We start from the raw sequence: 15,556 nt of genomic DNA on the forward strand, positions 1-15,556 counted from the left end.
GGGGCGGCGCGAGCGCTCCCGGGTCCTCTCCGAGCCGGGTCGGCGCTGCAGAGCCGGCCGCCTCCGCTCGCCGGCGGGCGCGAGCCAGAAAGCACGGCGCCGCGCGCGAGGCGGAAAACACCTCGGAGCACCAGGCGCGAGGCAAGGTCGGACCCGGAATCCGCGAGCGTCCAGGGCTCCTTCCGCACCGCCGCGGRAAGGAAGGTCTTTGCTCGTTTGCTAGAGACTAGTTTTGAGGCATCTCACGGTGAAAACAAAGCCACCAGCGCAGCACCTCCGYGCGACGAGCCGGCCCCGCTGCCCGGGGCCGAGCAGGGCTGCGGCACGGCCAAMGGCTCCCACGCACGAACCGCCGCGGCTCCAGGCACCCCGGCTCGGAAACGGCCGCCTGGAGCGGCGGCATCCTGGGTCGGCTCCGAGCTCGCGGGCACAGCGCATGCTCCGTGCAAAACGGGTGTCACGCGTGTCACCCGTGCCGCCTGCGGGGCAAAGCCCCCGAGCGCCCTGCAAGGACGCGCAGCGCTCTGCCCTGCTCRCTCGCTTCTCCCCGGGGCTCCCTGGGGAGCCGCTAAGCCCGGGGGTCCAGGCACGCGCGGGAAGAGCCCGCTCGCTTCTGGCTGGAGAAAGCTGAACTACAGCTCTGGGGAAAGGAAGCAAATAAAACAAAATAAAATAAAATAATAATAATAAAAAAAGCATCCCTTGGATTTCTGTTTCAAGCACAAGCTTGCTCAAAGCACACGCTGAAATTGTAGTGGGGCAGTCATCGGTCCACGGTGCCCCACGGTGCCGGAGCTGTGGGCTGAAACTCCACGGAGGCGCACGGGGCAGACGGGACCCGCCGGGGCTGGCACTTCGCAGCCCTTGCGGGCCCCAAGGCTCCCCGCCTTCGCCACGGGGTTTCACCCCTCTCCGCCGCAGCCACGGCCGGCAGAGAGAGTCACCCGAGAGGGCRGCTTTCTACAAAGCCGGGCTTCTCCAGCGCAAGGCCACGGCTCGGAAAGCCTGGATGACGTTCACCCCCGACGGCCCCAGAGGAGCCTTTTGCACCAGCCGCGTCAAGAGCGCGAGCAGGCGGCAGGAAGGGGCGGCCGGAGCCAGGCCCCGCTGCCGCTCAGTGCCTGCAAACGCTTTCCGGCCGACCTCGGCCAGGGCGATGGGCACCCAGGCTGGCACCCGCGGGGAACCCGTGTCCTGGACGGAGCAAACCCCGCACACCGACCGCCTGGCCCCAGCTCGCAGGCAGCAGCCCCCGTGCTCCCGCTGCAGTGCCRGCGGGACACGGCACTCTCGGGGGGAATAAAAACCCTGAAGCGTGCACTGAGGCCGTTTCCTTCGGGGAAGCACCGCTCCCACCCCCTCGTGCAGGCACTCGTGCTCACAAGCGCCTATTTTGAGTAGTAGCAGGAATCGGTGACTTGCCATCACATGCTGCTGCGGTGCAGAGCGGGGCCGGGCAAGAGGCAGAGCCGGGCGCGGGAACGCCGGGCGACCCACACCTGCACCCGAGCTTTCGGTTTCTTGGCCCTGCACCGAGGGAGAGGGGAAATTCCCCCCACCCTGAGGATACGACCTCAGTCAGGCTTGAAAGAAAGTAGCTGCTCTTCTAGGGCTGAGCGTTATCTTAAAGTGCAGTTTCTTCCAGGCAGCACAAAGGCCTTAGATGCAGGAGAAGTCAAAATCTAGAAGGCAACCAGGCATTTGCAATGCTATTAAAAAAAAAGAAAGAAAGAAAGAAAGAAAAATTAAGAAAAATTATTCTGTCCTCAAAAGCGGGAGCCCAGGGGCTGGGCTGCGCGGGGCCAGGGTGCCCTCGGCGAGCTGAGCGCTGCCTCCTCCGAGCCCAAAGCGAGGACAGAGGCTCATCCCTAGCAGAAGTCAAYGAGGCTCCTTCCCGTCCAAGCCGCACGCGCGGTTCCCGCTCGCCTCCGCGGGGCCCAGGGGCCGGACYGGCCGTTTCGCCGGAGCACGGGCCAAGAGAACGGCCGCCGACCGCCTTGCCGCGCTCCTCTCTCCCGCTAGCGTCCCAGCGGTGCCCATCACCGTGGCGCTGGGACGCACCGAGACCCGGCGGCGCTTTCCCAGCAGCCTTTCCGCAGTTTTCCCGGCGGGCAGGACCGTCCCTCCGGCCACGGGAGCAGCACGGGGAGGCGGCGTGCCGCGTGCCCGCGCTCGCCCGGGAAGGGGCCGCGCCGCTGCGCTCCCGCCCGGCCCCGCGCTCCGGCCCTCCGCCCCGCGGGAGGGAGCCGGCTGGGCACGCGCAGCACCGCGAGGACGACCGTTTCCTCCCGGGGTCCCCAGGCACGCGCCGGGCAACCACGGCCAAGGTACGAAGAAGTTACAATTTACGAGGAAGGCTGGCAAGGAATATCTCATACGTAGAGTGTTTTTAATTGGATTATGTACATCATGCTTCATGCCTTTGTTAACTGATTTAATGGTTCACCACTTAAGTTCACCACTTGCGTTAAATTTAGTAAAGTAGTCTAATCATTTCCAGAGCTATAACCAAATCAAGGGCTCAATTTCACAGAAGCCCGAAGCRGAGGAACTGTAAGACAATGGCCTAGATGCATAAAATTAACAGTTCTTGACCTCAAAAGGGGTGAAAAGAATGGTTTTAATGATTTGGTGCATTTGTATGGGCGCTAGTTCTGTTTTGCACACCTGCACCGAGACGCTGATGTGGCGCCTGACCAGAATTGCCTTCCCTCGCCGCGAGGCGGCCCAGGAGCCCCCGCGCAGCCCCCGGCGCGCTCCTCCCCGCTCGAGGGGGGCACGCACGCGCGACCCCCCGGCAGCAGCACACCGGCACGCGGGCAACAGGGAGCGGCTCAGACAGCTGGAGCAACCAGCAGCGCTCGGTTCCGCGCGGCGAGAAGGGTCGCGAGGCAGGCGCAGCCCCGCGGCACCCCCCGCGCACGGGTCCCGGCCCCGCAGGCACCGGCACAACCCCCCCGCCCCGTCCCCGGCACGAGGGGGGGCACCGAGCGCCCAGGCAGCGCGCGGACGCTGCGGCAGAGGGGTGCAAACCGCCGCGCGCACGCAGCGCCCGCGGGCTGCTGACCCGCCGCCGGACCCACCGCAGGCGACGGCGCTTCGCCGGGGCGGCCCCGGCTCCGACGGCGGAGGGTCTCTGCCGCTGGCCGGGCGCTCTGCCCGGCACCGGCCTCTCCGCCACCGCTCTCGGGCGCCGCCGCCTTCGAGGCGGCTACGAACCACCTCTGCAGGCTCCGAGGGGAGAAGCGTGCTGCATTTTTAAGTGACAGGCTCTGCCCTCCTCTTCAGTGGTCAAAAGGCATGGTAATTTCTTGCTATCCTCCTGCCAGCAGCCACCTCAGGATCCCTCCCTCGACAAGATAAAAATAAATAAATAAGTCAAATGAAACCTCTCGCCTCTCCCCAGCCCTGCGCCGGCGCTCGCCCAGATTAACCGCGGGTTCGCGGCGAGCGTGCAGCCAAGCGTGGCCCCACTGCTCAACGCTCTCCTCTGCTGCCCRTAATTCCTGCCTTGTGAAAGTTCGTCAGGCAAAGCAATTAAATGGCTGGCTGCTTAATGATGGGACGACGCTTGCGTTAGCTCTGATCCGAGGAAGCAATTACCTTGAAAATGGGGGTCACGGGCCCCGCTCATTTACCTTAATTGAATTCCAATATCTGCCTCCAGCTGCCTTGACTCCTAACCACGACTTAAAGAAGCTAATCACAGCACCGCGTCTCCCTCGTTTGCACGTTCCTGCTAGGGATTCAGGAGTTCACCTTCCCGGCTCGTCGGTGCAAAGGAGGCGCGCGGTACCGCCGGGGCGGCGAGAGCCCCGGCAGGCTGCAGCCGGCGCGCCGCGGGCCCGCTCCCGCGACGGGGGCGGAGAACGGGCGGTCACAGGGACACACGTGCCGCGCCAGGATACGTGCAAACAAGGAACTGCAACCTCTCGAACACCTCTAAGGGATCGCGCGCCAGCACAGAACGACCGAGGYGCACTCCTACGTCTACCCGCGTCTCCATGTCCCCGCGCCGGCACCAGCATCCCAGCCCCCCTGCAGCGCACGGGCGAGCGGCCGCAGCCAATGCTCTGATCTACCTCAAGAGTCGTTAGAATTCAGAGCACGCTCCTCCACTTACATCCACCCATAAAAAAAAAAAAAAATTGTATACACAGTCTTCGGGTTTCACAGGATATACAAAATCAGCAAGAGCTCTGCGCTGGCAGCAGCTCCCATCACTGCTGCGATGAGGCTGCTCCAAAAGGGTTCGTTAAAAAGCAGGAAGAATCAAGAGCAGGTTAAGTACAAGCTGACAGAAGCGCGGAGGAGAAGATTCCTTGCAGCTTGAGAAAGAAGTGCAAATAGTTACTTAAAAAAAAACAAAACAAACACACCTAAACTCAGAAGAGCTCTAATGAAAGTCTAAAGCCAGCGCGTGAGGACACCATGATCGGGGACTCGGGTGTCCCACAGATAAGGCCATTCGGGGCTTCAATAGAGGGCAAGCTTCCTGCGGGACCGAGGAGACCGTTACGTCAATTAAAGAGAGTTGCATCAATTAAAGAGACGATAAAAATCGTTAGTCGGAGAAGGCAGGAGGTCGCGGCGACAGACCCCGGGTATCCCAATGCATGGAACAACAACTCCGCCCGGCTTACAGCACATTTCACATCAACAGTACGAACAGAGACAAGCCTGGGCGCAGGGGACCTCCCGGAGGGCTGGCGTGCCCCCCTCCCCGCCTTGGGACCCCCGGGACCGCCCAGCGCCTCCCGCTCGGATCGGGGAGCGCAGGGAGGGGCGGCGGCGCGGGCCCCCCGGCAGCCTCTGCGCTGGCCTCCCCGTCCAGACACTCTTGGAAACCAGCCCCCCAAAACACGACCACCCCTCTTAAAAAAAAAAAAAAAAAAAAAGGGGGGGGTTTGGGGAGGGGGGCACTGCCGCTGCACCCACACCACCAAACTTGGGGCCCCCCAAACATAGCCCGTACGGGCTCTTGGCGTTGCATTAGCGCCCGGCGGGTGATCCGGCCCCCACGTCCCGCTCCATGCCCAGCGGGGCATTTCTGGCGGTTCAGGGCTGCCTGGCGGCAGCGGGGTCCCCGGGGCAGGGGCTGCAAGCCGCCCTCCTGTACCACCACCTGAGCGCAGGCTTGTCTCTGGCTATGGTAAATGATAGGAATAAAAGGGGTATACACACGGTGAGAGGCAGATTGGGAAGTCCACGTACCCCGATGATAGCATTCAACTCCGTCATGGTCACTTGCTTGGCACGTTCAACAGCCTGTGCGACTTGCTGTTGGTGCTGAGGGGACAGAGGGTCGCGGCAGCGTCAGAGCCGGCCGGGACCCCCAGCCGGGACCCCCACGCCCAGGCCACCCCTCGCCCTGCAGCATCGAGCTGGCTGGGACCCCCGTGCCTGGGGCGGTCCCACGCAGGCTGCRCCCAGCCCCACGGCGCAGAGGGGCCGGCAGGAGCTCAGCACCACCCTTCCGTCTACGTTCGCTTTGCAGTTCCCCTCCCCGAGCTAACTACRGGGGCAGCAGCAGGCGGCCCGGCGSCTTTCAGCCCRCTCCTCCTCTGCGGGCTCAGCGCGCTGCAGAGGGAGCGCAGACCTGTGCAGCCAAGCAGAGCCTCYTGCAAACGCGCTTCCCTTCCCCAGCCCTGCACTGCCGACCCTCCGAGCAGCCCGCAACCCCCTGGGGAGCACGGGGGAGCTCCAAGGGTGCTGGCTCCGYGAAGGACCCCGAGGAGCGTCCCTCCTCCCGGCGGGGCGATGCTTGGCTGCACCGCACCTGCACCCAGGCTCCGAAGCAGGGAGCTCTGCTGCTCCCCCAGGGTCCCATCACCCACCCGTGGTCCCAGCCCCACGTCTCATGCACCACCGAAGAGCCATCCTCATCTCCCACCCCACCGTGCCGTGGGTTTCACCCAGGCGCGGGGCTGCATCCTGCCCACAGCTGCCTCCCCGGCCCCCAGCAGCCACAGCACTGGGTTTCAGGGAAAACCCACACAGAGGAGCACCTCCATCCCCCGCCTGAAGTGTGAAAACCTCCTTACCTCTTGTGACAGAAAAGGCATGATCTGAGCTAAAATTGTATTCAGTCTTTTAGCAATTTCTGTCTAAAAAAAAGAGAAGAAAAAAGGCAACAGTTAGCACAAAGTGATCTTGTATGGACTGCACAGAGACACTGAAAACATTAAAATTAAGCTTCTCAGAATAAGTGATTTGCATCCCCTCCCCACCCCCTCCCAGTTACACAAGAGGAAGTAGCTACTCCCAAAAGAGGCAACGAAAGCACACTTGTGTGCGGGCTCTGCACGCGCCAGCTCGGGAACATGGGCGCACTCTCCCCACTTTGTACTTTTTTTACATTTTGGTCTCGTTTCTATCACGAGATCAAGTGTTGCAAAGCAACTCCAGCAGCTTCACGCTAGTCTGCACTTCCTCGGTTTCAAGAAAATGAAGATGCAGTCCATAGCGGCAAGGCATCCTTGCCAGCTCCAGCCTGCTAGAATGCACCCCTTCAGTGCAAATCTTCAGGAAGTTACTACAAAAACATCCTTTTTAGCCCTCTAGCAACGACAGACTTATGGAAACCATTCATTTTGGCTCTTATAAAACCTACTTTGCAATATCTTACACAGAGAAACATCAYTTCCATTTACTCTCATGCAATTAAGCCTGGGACTGCAGTGCAGAGCTGCAGTTCTTGCTCATTTATCCAAGCATCCAACAAAGCACCAGGGCAGCGGGTGCTCCCCGAAGCACGAAGGTCAGTATTCCTCTCTCCCACTACCCCGCTCCATTGGAAAGGGAGCCTGGAAGGGGTTGGTGCAGCTCCCTGCTTTGAAGGCCGTGCTGCCTGCCACAGCTCGGGAGACTTCTCCGACTGCACAGCTTCCGAAAAGACTGGATTATCTAAAACGGATTTTGCGCGTTCAGCCCGAACCGTGCGTGTGTGACAGCCTGTCAAGATCACGTTCCATTCCTGCTGCTTATTTGCAGGAGTTAAGTTTCTTCACAAGAAACCTCTGCAAACATTAACCACCCGGTGCATTAAGTGTTTAGTCAACAGCAAGTCTTGGCCAGTGCCATGAACAATGTATGGTTTACTCTGATCTTGACTTCGAGATCTTTCCCCACCCCCAAACTAGAGCCATTTGAGCTACTTTTGCCATCCTTACATCACACTCAAGAAATTTAACCCATAACCATTTACACCTGTCAGCTTGACCACATAATTTAGGAGTTTAATAATAACAGCCTATGCTGTCAAACTGTGGTTTCTGCAACATCTTTATTAACTTGGAATAACATTTTCCTCGAGTGAAAACCTGGATTCGCATTTCATGCGAGTCAGCAGTTCGTATTTTAAACCCTGCTGCTAGGAGCTCCCATTCGGAYCTGCACCGCGCTCCCTGCACAACGCTCGTGCTCCGCAAACGGACCCGAAAGCGGGCGCCGAAGCACCACGCAGCCAGTCCCAGGCGACGCACGGCACGGCAGCCAGGCCCTGTCCTGACACCGAGCACCAAGAGGCGCAGCCGCACGAGGACCCGCCGAGACGCAGGGTCGCGCCGTGCCGTGCCGCGCCAGCCGGCCAGGCGAGCCCCGCTCAGCTTCTGCGAAAGGCTCCAYGTTAGAGCCCTGAAACGCAGCCGGCGCCGGGTGCTCGGAAACGGGATTTCAACCCCTGGCGCTTCAGCCAAGAGGAAAAGCCCCCTTGGACCACGCACCGCGGCGAGGTGAGAAACCCAGCACCRCGCAGCCCCCGGGCTGGCGCCGGGGCTTCCCGGAGGAGCCCTGCAGCACCGGAGCGCGCCTCGCATCTCAAGGGTTAACCCGGGCAGCCGCACCGACCAAGGCAGCTGTTAAAACAGCTCTTGGTCCAACTCAAACAAGGTCTGAACAGCCATAAAGATTCAACGCGGCAACAATGGCCAGAGCAGAGCCCTGGAACGCAATCAAACGCCGAAAAAATCCTTCTGATCGCTCCAAACTGCTCGTTATCGATAAAGCAGAAGTGATTAACGGGGTCTCGCTTCAGCTTCCCCCCTGCACCGCTCCCCGCGTGCAAGGTGCCTCTTCCACGAGACGGCCAGCAGCTGTCTGCCTGGGGAGAGAGGGGCGGAAACGCTGGAAATCCCAATGTTTCCATCGAGGGGGAAACGCGCACCGCTCGCTTCAGGGAACCGCGCAGAGGCTGGAGGCACTTCGGCACGACTGGTCTAGCGCTAGGTGAGACACCAAAGCAAGATGACGGCTGACAGGTCACAACGTCCACGCTGCAAGCAGGCGCTTGGAGAACCCTTGACCTTCATAAGCCAGGCTTGTCCTGCAGAGGAAATCGCTCCTGGGGCCAGCACATCCCTCCAGGGCTCCCAGGGCTCCTCAGGCCATGCCCGGTCCTGCGGCAGCACATAGCTTAAAACAAATAGAAAGGCAGCACCTCTGCTCCGGCGTTGCTAGCTGTACTTCAAAGCGATGGCGATATTTCTGGAAGTCTTTTCAGAAAGCATCCCGGTGATCAGATTACACCTGATGCTTTTATTAGCGCTTTTAGAGGTCAGGAGAATTTGCCGACACTCCGTTTCGAGCAGGAGGCATCTGAAAGTTCCTGCATTTTGTATTCAGGTGCAGTAGATCCAGCCTCAAACTCTGCAGATGTCGGCACCGTAACAGACTTGCACGCCAGGCTCACGAGGGAGTCTGTAAATCGAACACCCCCCTCGCCCAGAAGAAAGGGCTTCCAGCCRCGCCGGCCAAACGCGGTTTCATCTGGCGGCTCCAAAATGCATTTTGGACTTTCCATCCAGAGCCCCCAGAGCACTTTAGGAAGGTGACACTGCCCGTAAGCACGTGGGAACCAGCCGGGAAGGTGACGCCAGCCCCGGGCTCAGCCCGACCTGGCTGTGCTACCTCCGACCRGCGGGACCCCGGCCCCCCCCACTCACCCAGCAAAGTTGGGCCAYGAGCTAAAAAGCCGAGATTAGACCCAGCCAAGCTGCCGCTCGCAGAGGAGCCCGCGCCCCGGCAAGGCCGGCAGCCCGCAGCGGCTTCAAAGCGCGGCGGTGCCGCAGATAACCGCCGTGCCGCTCACATCACAAATTGCTCGGCGATAGGTAAACCTCTTTAAAGGCCTTTTTGGCATTGACATATCGATTAGATTATATATAAACTACAGCTTCATTAAATATTTATTCCTAATAATGGATGAAGCCTATTGGATTCTTGGTGCAACAAGCACTAAATGTATTGCTCTTTCAAGGCGACTGTTCCTCAGGAGGAGCTCCTCTTAGCTCTTTCTTGCTAGCCCCTAAAAAACTCTAGAACAAATGCAATCCTTATTTGCAGGGAAAACAGYGGCGCCAGCACGAACAGTTCCTCTAGCAGCATATCAGAAAGGTCACTTAGGTGCAAAGGAAAGACTCCAACATCCAAGCAGGTCGGTTCAGCRGAGGAAGGAGAGGTGGCTCCTGCCTTTCCCTGGATGCCGGCGAGTGCTACCGCAATCCAGATAAACCCAATGCACAGAAAACAACCACCATCGGATTTAAATCCAGTTTTGCCCAATCTTCCAACATGGGTTTGAGGAAAACCTTCATGGTTCGTAGAGAGAGTGACTTCCCCTGTGGAATTCAGCAAGCAGGGACACAAGATGTCCAAAATGTCACRTTTACAGCTGCGAGGTTCCCTGTTCACATGTGATTCAATAACCTTTAAGTGCTTCTTCACGTCAACCGTTCCCACTCCCAAGCAGACTGGGCTCCGGTCGCCCCAGCTGGGCGTCGCGGCTCCGGCCTCGAGTCCTCGCASGGTCCAAGGCGCAGCCTCCCCGGGCCAGGCTTCGTGTCTCCTCCTGGCCCAGCGCTGGGGAGAGGCAAACGTGGGGCAAAGCCACCCGAACGCTCTGCTCTGCGGAGAACGCCGCGGCAGGAGGAGAGGGGCCAGGGCAGGCGTCGCTGCGGGCGCAGCCCCGCAATCCCGCGCCATCGCGGCGAGCCCCTCTTGCCAGGGCTACAGCGGGTCCGGGCATGGGGACCCAGCCTCACCCCAGCGCCCCTGCGGCCCCCTCCGCATYGGCGAGCGGAAAGCACCGTTCCTGCACCCGCGGGGCTGACAGCGGGCCGCAGGAGCAGCCTTGGGAGAGCGAACCCCCTGCGCGGCTGCCGTCCCTCCCGGGAAGCCTGCTGTGCCCGGCTCGGCACCCCGGGGAGCCGGCGGGGATGGGGCGCGTGGCGGGGACGGGGCACGCAGAGCCCTCGCTCGAGGTTCACCCGGGGCAGCGGGATGCCCGAGGCCAGCTCCGCTGCACTCGTTAAAAAGGGCAAGGAGGCAGGAGAGCCTGAAGTCCCGACTAATCCCCCCTCAGCCTCCCACTCCTGCCGGGAACACGACCTGCCGCGGCGCAGGAGCCGCTGCTGGTTTGGCRCTTCACGAGCGGGGAGAGGGTAAGCAAGAGCATTTGCACTGGCTATAAATCTGCTACAGCAAGAGATGGCCAGCGCCGCCTGCAAGCACCGCCACCTGCGCTCGGCACGCCAGAACGGCTACCGGAGCCCCGGGGCACCAACCGGCGCGGCGGAGCAGGGCCGAGAGCCGCTGGCGGGCCCCGGCCACGTCGCGGCACGCTGCTCAGCAGCTCCCGAGGCCGGGTTGCGGCCGGCGGCCCCTGGCCTGGCCTCCCACCTCGGCACCTTTACACCTGGACGAAGCGGCAGAGGGAAGCTCAGGAATAACGCTCCCGGCCTTCGGCCGCAGAGACGCGGCGCGCCACCGRACCTGAAAGCATCCGAGCGCGAACAGGAGGAGCTGCAGCCTTAAACCAGCCTGTCGCTGCCCCGGGGAGGGTGGGGGCACCCGAGGGGACCTGGGGCACACTACACTGTCACCATGCCCCACAGACACTGTTTGAGCAGCAAAGGCACCCACTGGACAAAAAAAAAAAAAAAAAAGAAAAAAAAAAGAAAAAAAGCCTTGCCCTCGGTTAAGCAACCAAAAACTGCATCGCTACTTAACTTTAGTGGGGCCCGGCCTTGCCACCGTGCGCACGGCCGCCCGGAGCCGTGCCAGCGCCCTGCGGGTGTGTGGCATCAGAGGYGCTAAGCCCTGAAGCGCCGGGGCTAGCGGCCACACTAGCGGGCACCRGCGGCACCAGAGCCTTTGCGAGGGAGAAGGCGAGAGATTCCCCAGGAGAAAGCCTCGCCTGCAACGCTAACGAGCTCCCGGCCGGCCCCGGGCTCTGTCCCGGGCTCCGGAACACCGGGAACCCCGCACACACCTCGGAGCCGCCTCCCGGGGGGGCAGGCGGGTCCCTCCCGCCCGCCGCTGCCCACCACGAAGCCGTAAGCAAGCGCGGGAAAGGAGCGCGCGGACGACCACGGAGAACGGAAAGGAAAGGAGCAAATCGTGCCACCGGGGAAGCACCAGAAGCATTTGTTGAAACCAGGATATTGTCTCTTTAAGCACATGAAAATAAGGCCCTTGAGCAGTGTGGTTCTCACTCCGGCACACAATTATGGGCACTTTCAGCTGTCTACCACTATTTCAAGTGCTCTCTCCAACCAGGCTGTCAATGGCATGTTGAAAGCTATTTGCGGCTGCTATCATTATTAGCAAAGTGGAGAGCTTCGCTGATGAGAATTAAATTCGGGGAGGGGGCGCGGAGGGGCGGCCASGAGCAGCCGTTACGGAATCGGCCCCGGCCGCAGGCACCTGGGGCGCGAGGCGCCCGCGGGCGCCCAAACCTGCCCCGGGGCTCGGCCGCGCCAGCGCCACCGCCCCGGCCAGGTGCCACCAAGCATTTAAACTGCCTGAAAGCCATTTGTTTCTACCTTGGGAGACTGAAGGTATCATACTAACAAATTACTTGGCTTCTGAAGTATTTAGCAAATTATTACCTGGCACTCCTTGCTAACGAGCATGACAAAGTATATTGTGTTCTCGGAATATTCCAGAAAAAGCAGCCTTCTTTTCTCATGCAAGTGTCAGTAGGGTTTAAATTTGTTCCAAAGCATTAAGTGTTTAAGCACAAAAACAAGGAGCGCTTATGAAAAAAAAAAAAAAAAAAAAAAAAAAAAAAAAAAAAAAAAAAAAAAAAAAAAAAAAAAAAAAAAAAAAAAAAAAAAAAACCAGGAACAAAGGTTCTCTCCTCCAAGGTGTCTTGTTTCCCAACCTGAAATTAGTTTTTCTTTTGGAATGATTATTCCCTCTAGATTGCATTTTGCGATTATCTAGAAAGATCTGAATAAAAACAGTGTGAAAACAACATGGGAAAGAAAGTTTCTTTGTAAAATCAATTAACCTTAAGAAGAGTTTCATTCAGGTTAAAAAAAAAAGGAAAAAAAAAAAAGCCTTATTTAAGAAAGCCGAGCTTGGGTAACAGTATTTTATTCACCAGGAAGACTGCGTCAGATGTAAGCAGCAATTCACTGCATTATATGCAACAAAGTGGGTAGTCACTTCCTAAATATTTCCTTGCATATGGAGTTATGAAACTACATTTTTTACTTAACAAGAAACAAAATGTGAATAAAGGAAGAAATGCACATGGACACATATGCGCACACTTAATATTCAGTGTAGAAGAGATAATCTGTTATATAAGCCTACAGACAGACAATCCCCTTTTGCTTAAAGATGAAGTATCCATCAATGTTTGTCTCAAGCAGATGTAATCACAAGCAGTCAAGTCTGGAGGGCAGGACACTGCATGAATAATTCAAGCACTTCAGTCTACTTGATTGTGTGCAGATAAACACAAGTCAACCGCTAAACAGGTCAGCTGATAAACTTGTTTGTTCAGGACTAGCCACCCTCAACCAGATGCACCCAGGACCCAGCTGCAATTAGCAGGGGATGTGTTTAGGGAGGATGCCGCAGTCAAGCACCCGGGGCAAACCCTCTCCAGAGGATCCCTGCAAGCTCCAGGCTGAGCTCCCCCCGCTCGGGCCGCCGCTCCCTCGCCCCGCTTCCGCCTGGCAGCSCGCTCCGAGCGCGAGCTTCAGCTGCCGGCTGCTTTGTTTTCCTGCAGCACCATGCACATCGCTGTCAATTACAGAGCAGGACAGCTTCGCCTCCCCAGRCTTCCCAGGGCAGGCAGAGCACCAGGCACGCAGCACGTGTCACCCAGCGCAGCGAGCGCGGGCTTTGCGCAGGCTCCAACAGTTCGGGGAGCGCTCGTGTGCCGAGTTTTAAGGCCGCGAGGCTCGGAGCAAGGCACACCAGAGGGACGCCCGGTTTGGGTTCCCGGTAYGGCCACGCGCCGCCGCGTCGCGGAGCGGGAAACACGCCACGCCGTCACGCTCGCTCGCCCCCGAGAGACAGACTCGCTGCAGCAGCCCAGGGCGCAGCGCCCCGCTGGCTCCAGGCAGCCTCGCTAGGCTAAAACGGCCACTAAGCATTTCCAGGTTCCTCAGCTACCCTCCGAAACCATCCCAAACACTTTGCCTCACCACATGCCGCCGGAGAGGGCACCATATTTGATTACACTGCATTACAGAGCGGATGTCAGAGCCAAGAGCAGAACATCCCATCGACATACTGCAGAGGCAACAGCAGCTACAGGCTCTCCTCACCCCTCTCCAAGCCCCTGACACTCGTCCAACAGTGCAAACCCTCTCAGACTAGCTTCTGGCTGCAACCATTCACTGCCGGAAAACGCACCACACACCTCGGGAAACACCAACAGTTCCCAAAGCTTCGATTCACAGGAGAAACTTAGTGTTCTGCAGAATCATTTTGGTATCTCTCAGCATTCGCACAGAGCGAAGCCATTCCGGCACCGCGTGACCAAACGCCCTCCCTCGCAGCAGAGGGGCTTGCCCGATCGCCCGCTTCGCCCCCGTCCCTTGAGCATTTCTGAGGAGACTGCGGGTTCCTTTTTCCTTTTGATGCCTGCAGCCCTGGGAAGAGGCGCTCCACAGGAGCCCAAAACAGCCTAAGCACAAATTCGACGGTCGGGGATATTTCTGGCCACGCCAAGACAAAAGGTCTYGCCTTTAGGCTGCCCCGGGGCCCTCCTCGCCCCGCGGTTCCCGGTTCACCCAGCGCAGGGGGGCCGGAGCCGCGGGCTTGCTCACAGCCCTCACAAAGGCACCCGGCGACGGGAGAGAGCTGCAGGCACAAGGACACTTTTGTCCAGGCAGAAGCAATGAAGAGAAAGAAGTCAGGATTATCTGCATGGAAGAAGATATTTTTGAAAAACTGAAGACTAAGCAGTAATTATTTTTGTTACTATGTGAATATGTACCAGAAAGCCAAAGGGAACCGCGTGTGAAGGAGAGAGGCAGATTCACAGACATACTGCTTTGAATTTAATCAGCCTGTGAACAACACTTTCCTGCTTAGGACAAGCGAGGCTGCCATCACAAAAAAAACACTTTGGAGTTGAACAGGGTTGGTTTGTGAATTGCAAAGCTGACGTCGCCTGAAGTTCTTAATTAGAACTACTTCTAAAACCAGTAAGCAGCAGCAGCACAAATAATCAGGTCTAATCTCAATAATAACTTTATTCCTTTAAGTTTTACCATCATGTGCCCAGCCCTTAGGCTCTTTAACTATAATCTTATCAAGGTAGCACACCACATTCTGCTAGAGTCCTCTACATTTTTCCTTCAGGCAAGTTATATGTTAGAGCAGACCAAAAAAAATTGCTTCATTTTCCAGATGCAAAGACAAACACATGACATTGAGCAACACACCATTAGATACCAGTATCCTCAAAGATAATTCCCTTCTAAGTCTCACGCTACAGTGCCGTAAGTATCAGAGGTATGACCTTAAAAACAGTCAAGTTGTACCAATAACAAAGCCAGAGGAAAACGCACTAGATAACAATATTTTTCAAGCGCACAGAACATACTAATCCAGGTACAGAACCCTCAGTATGGAAGTCACTCTTATTTTCCCCTCTGCTTATTTTTAAGAACTCAAGTTTCTCCTGAATATATGCAAAACCCCCCACTAGCCTGTCACAAACCTACTGTTCCAAACATAGCTACTGGGCCAAGAGATMTAACTTGAAGTCACATCCCTGTCTTTAGCACTTATTCCCCATTTACTGGGATCAGGATCTAATTCTTCCTCAGGTTGARAAAAGGGCAACAGGAGATCAACCAGAATTTCCCCCCTTTAAATTACTCACCTGTTTGTGCATTTCAATATTCAAACCATATGACATTTCATAGTACTGGGGAAAAAAGCCAAAAAAAAAATTAATTTAACATAAGGTATTTGCATAAGGTTATTACCAGAAAGAAAACTGGTCAAAACTGTGCTTAAAGCGTTTCTAGCCAAGGAAGTTATACCTTGTAATAAGCATATGTTTATAAGGTTTAACTGGCATGCATTTAACAAGAGGACACTCCTTTTTACTCCTGGTTTCTTCTCCTAAGCTACTTAGGAAAACAAAGAGCAGGGCTGCGTGCGACAGGCGCCGGCGAGCCCCAGCAGGGCAGGTACCACCCGCAGCCCGGCCGCCGAGCCGGCTCCCCCCGGGGGCCCGCAGGCATTCCCCCCTTCCGCGGGCAGCACCGCCGCCGCCGGCGCTCGGGGGGCGGGTCTGCCC

At 57.7% G+C, this 15,556-nt stretch overlaps 1 protein-coding gene across 5 annotated transcripts in view; it reads right to left on the reverse strand.

Moving 5' to 3' along the window:
• TLE3 (TLE family member 3, transcriptional corepressor) overlaps window positions 1–15,174 on the reverse strand; it is a 27,145-nt gene extending 11,971 nt beyond the window's left edge. For 3 of the 5 annotated variants that reach the window (XM_085301507.1, XM_085301508.1, XM_085301506.1), the window contains exons 1-3: window positions 15,134–15,174; window positions 6,045–6,107; window positions 5,185–5,289 (exon numbers count right to left, since the gene is read on the reverse strand). In XM_085301507.1, coding sequence (XP_085157633.1) covers window positions 5,185–5,289; window positions 6,045–6,107; window positions 15,134–15,169 — 204 coding nt within the window. In that variant the 5' untranslated portion in view covers window positions 15,170–15,174. The remainder of the gene's footprint in view (window positions 1–5,184; window positions 5,290–6,044; window positions 6,108–15,133) is intronic. The other 2 variants (XM_085301510.1, XM_085301509.1) reach the window with 1 other exon arrangement.
• Window positions 15,175–15,556: the final 382 nt, after the last annotated feature.

This window comes from Rhea americana, unplaced genomic scaffold (genome assembly GCF_003343005.1).
Source record: "Rhea americana isolate MKP2758 unplaced genomic scaffold, rheAme1 scaffold_178, whole genome shotgun sequence".
In the NCBI taxonomy this organism is placed as follows: domain Eukaryota; kingdom Metazoa; phylum Chordata; class Aves; order Rheiformes; family Rheidae; genus Rhea; species Rhea americana.